At 44.9% G+C, this 1539-nt stretch overlaps 1 protein-coding gene across 1 annotated transcript in view; it reads left to right on the forward strand.

Moving 5' to 3' along the window:
• kat8 (K(lysine) acetyltransferase 8) overlaps window positions 1-604 on the forward strand; it is a 6333-nt gene extending 5729 nt beyond the window's left edge. Inside the window, exon 11 of the mRNA XM_027134734.2 lies at window positions 399-604. Coding sequence (XP_026990535.1) covers window positions 399-463 — 65 coding nt within the window. The 3' untranslated portion in view covers window positions 464-604. The remainder of the gene's footprint in view (window positions 1-398) is intronic.
• Window positions 605-1539: the final 935 nt, after the last annotated feature.

Genomic DNA, 1539 nt, shown 5'->3' on the forward strand with positions numbered 1-1539 from the left:
GCTTAAAGCGCTCAGAGTGACACATGGCATGGCCTCTAGGTCCAAGTTCCTGTTCTAGTTCTGGTTCTAGTTCCTTTTTTGCGTCTTAAATGCCACAAAGAATTCCAAATTAGACAGTAAAGGCTTCTGTTCTGCCGGAGCTGTAGATTTAGAATCTTTTAGTTCTGAAAGTTAAGTTGCACGACATAAAGGCAGAGCCCCGTCTTATTTTCTCTTATATTTAAAATTGCTCTTTAATTAAGCAAAAATACATTTTATCCGATGACTCGATGACATTTTCGGTGGAATACTCGATTAATACAATATCCGATATCTACGTCCCTGATGGGTTTCGGTTTCTGCTTCATGTCTCTGAAGCCGTGACCTCACCGTTATCTTCTCTTCTGTTCTCTCCACAGTGGACACATTGTGTCTGAAATGGGCTCCACCAAAACACAAGCAGGCCAAGTTCTCCAAGAAATGATGGAGATGAGGGACGTGGAAACGGACGGACGCCGTGTGGCTGTTAGTAGAATTCTCAACATTCTGTTGACATGTTTGTTAAAGACGGACGCTGCGAGACTGTACATTGCTTTTTCTTAATAAAATGAGGCTTGTGCTTTAACTTTGTCTTTGGTTACATGGTTTATCCTGTTGTGCTGAGAGCGAAGTATGATTCAGTGTCCAGCTCAAAACCACTCAACTTCAAGTGAATGATTGATGTTCGGATACCGTATGGAGTTACCTCTCGCTCAGACGGCAGGTGTGTGTGAGTGAAGTGCAGGTGTGTGAGTGAAGTGCAGGTGTGTGAGTGAAGTGCAGGTGTGTGAGTGAAGTGCAGGTGTGTGAGTGAAGTGCAGGTGTGTGAGTGAAGTGCAGGTGTGTGAGTGAAGTGCAGGTGTGTGAGTGAAGTGCAGGTGTGTGAGTGCAGGTGTGTGAGTGCAGGTGTGTGAGTGCCGGTGCAGGTGTGTGAGGTAAGTGTAGGTGTGTGAGTGCAGGGGTGTGAGTGTAGGTGCAGGTGTGTGAGGTAAGTGTAGGTGTGTGAGTGCAGGGGTGTGAGGTAAGTGTAGGTGTGTGAGTGCAGAGGTGTGAGTGTAGGTGCAGGTGTGTGTGAGTGCAGAGGTGTGAGTGTAGGTGCAGGGGTGTGTGGTGACCGACCAAGCTGGAGTGCGAGCAAATGTTTGTGTTATCAGAAAGTGTTTATTCTGTTCATTTCAATTCAATATATTTGTATTGTGCTTTTAACGTTGTCTCAAAGCAGCTGAGATGATAAAACTCCCTGAGATGATATGAGGAAGAAACCTGTAGAGGAACCAGACTGAGAAGTGACCTTCATCCTCACTGATAGACAGGACTGGAAATAATGTCAGTCATTTCTACAGTTTATAGTCCAGTGGAATTGTGTAACAGAGCTCCCGAGGAACCGACAGGTCCGAGTCATTTCTGAGATCGTTACAGAATTCACGCTAATTCCTTCCTACCGAAGGCTTCAAATATATCTTGACAAATGTGTTTTGAGACCATTAAGTGTCTAAATGTACACATAGGAGAGGGTTAACA

This window comes from Tachysurus fulvidraco, chromosome 15, assembly GCF_022655615.1.
Source record: "Tachysurus fulvidraco isolate hzauxx_2018 chromosome 15, HZAU_PFXX_2.0, whole genome shotgun sequence".
NCBI lineage: Eukaryota > Metazoa > Chordata > Actinopteri > Siluriformes > Bagridae > Tachysurus > Tachysurus fulvidraco.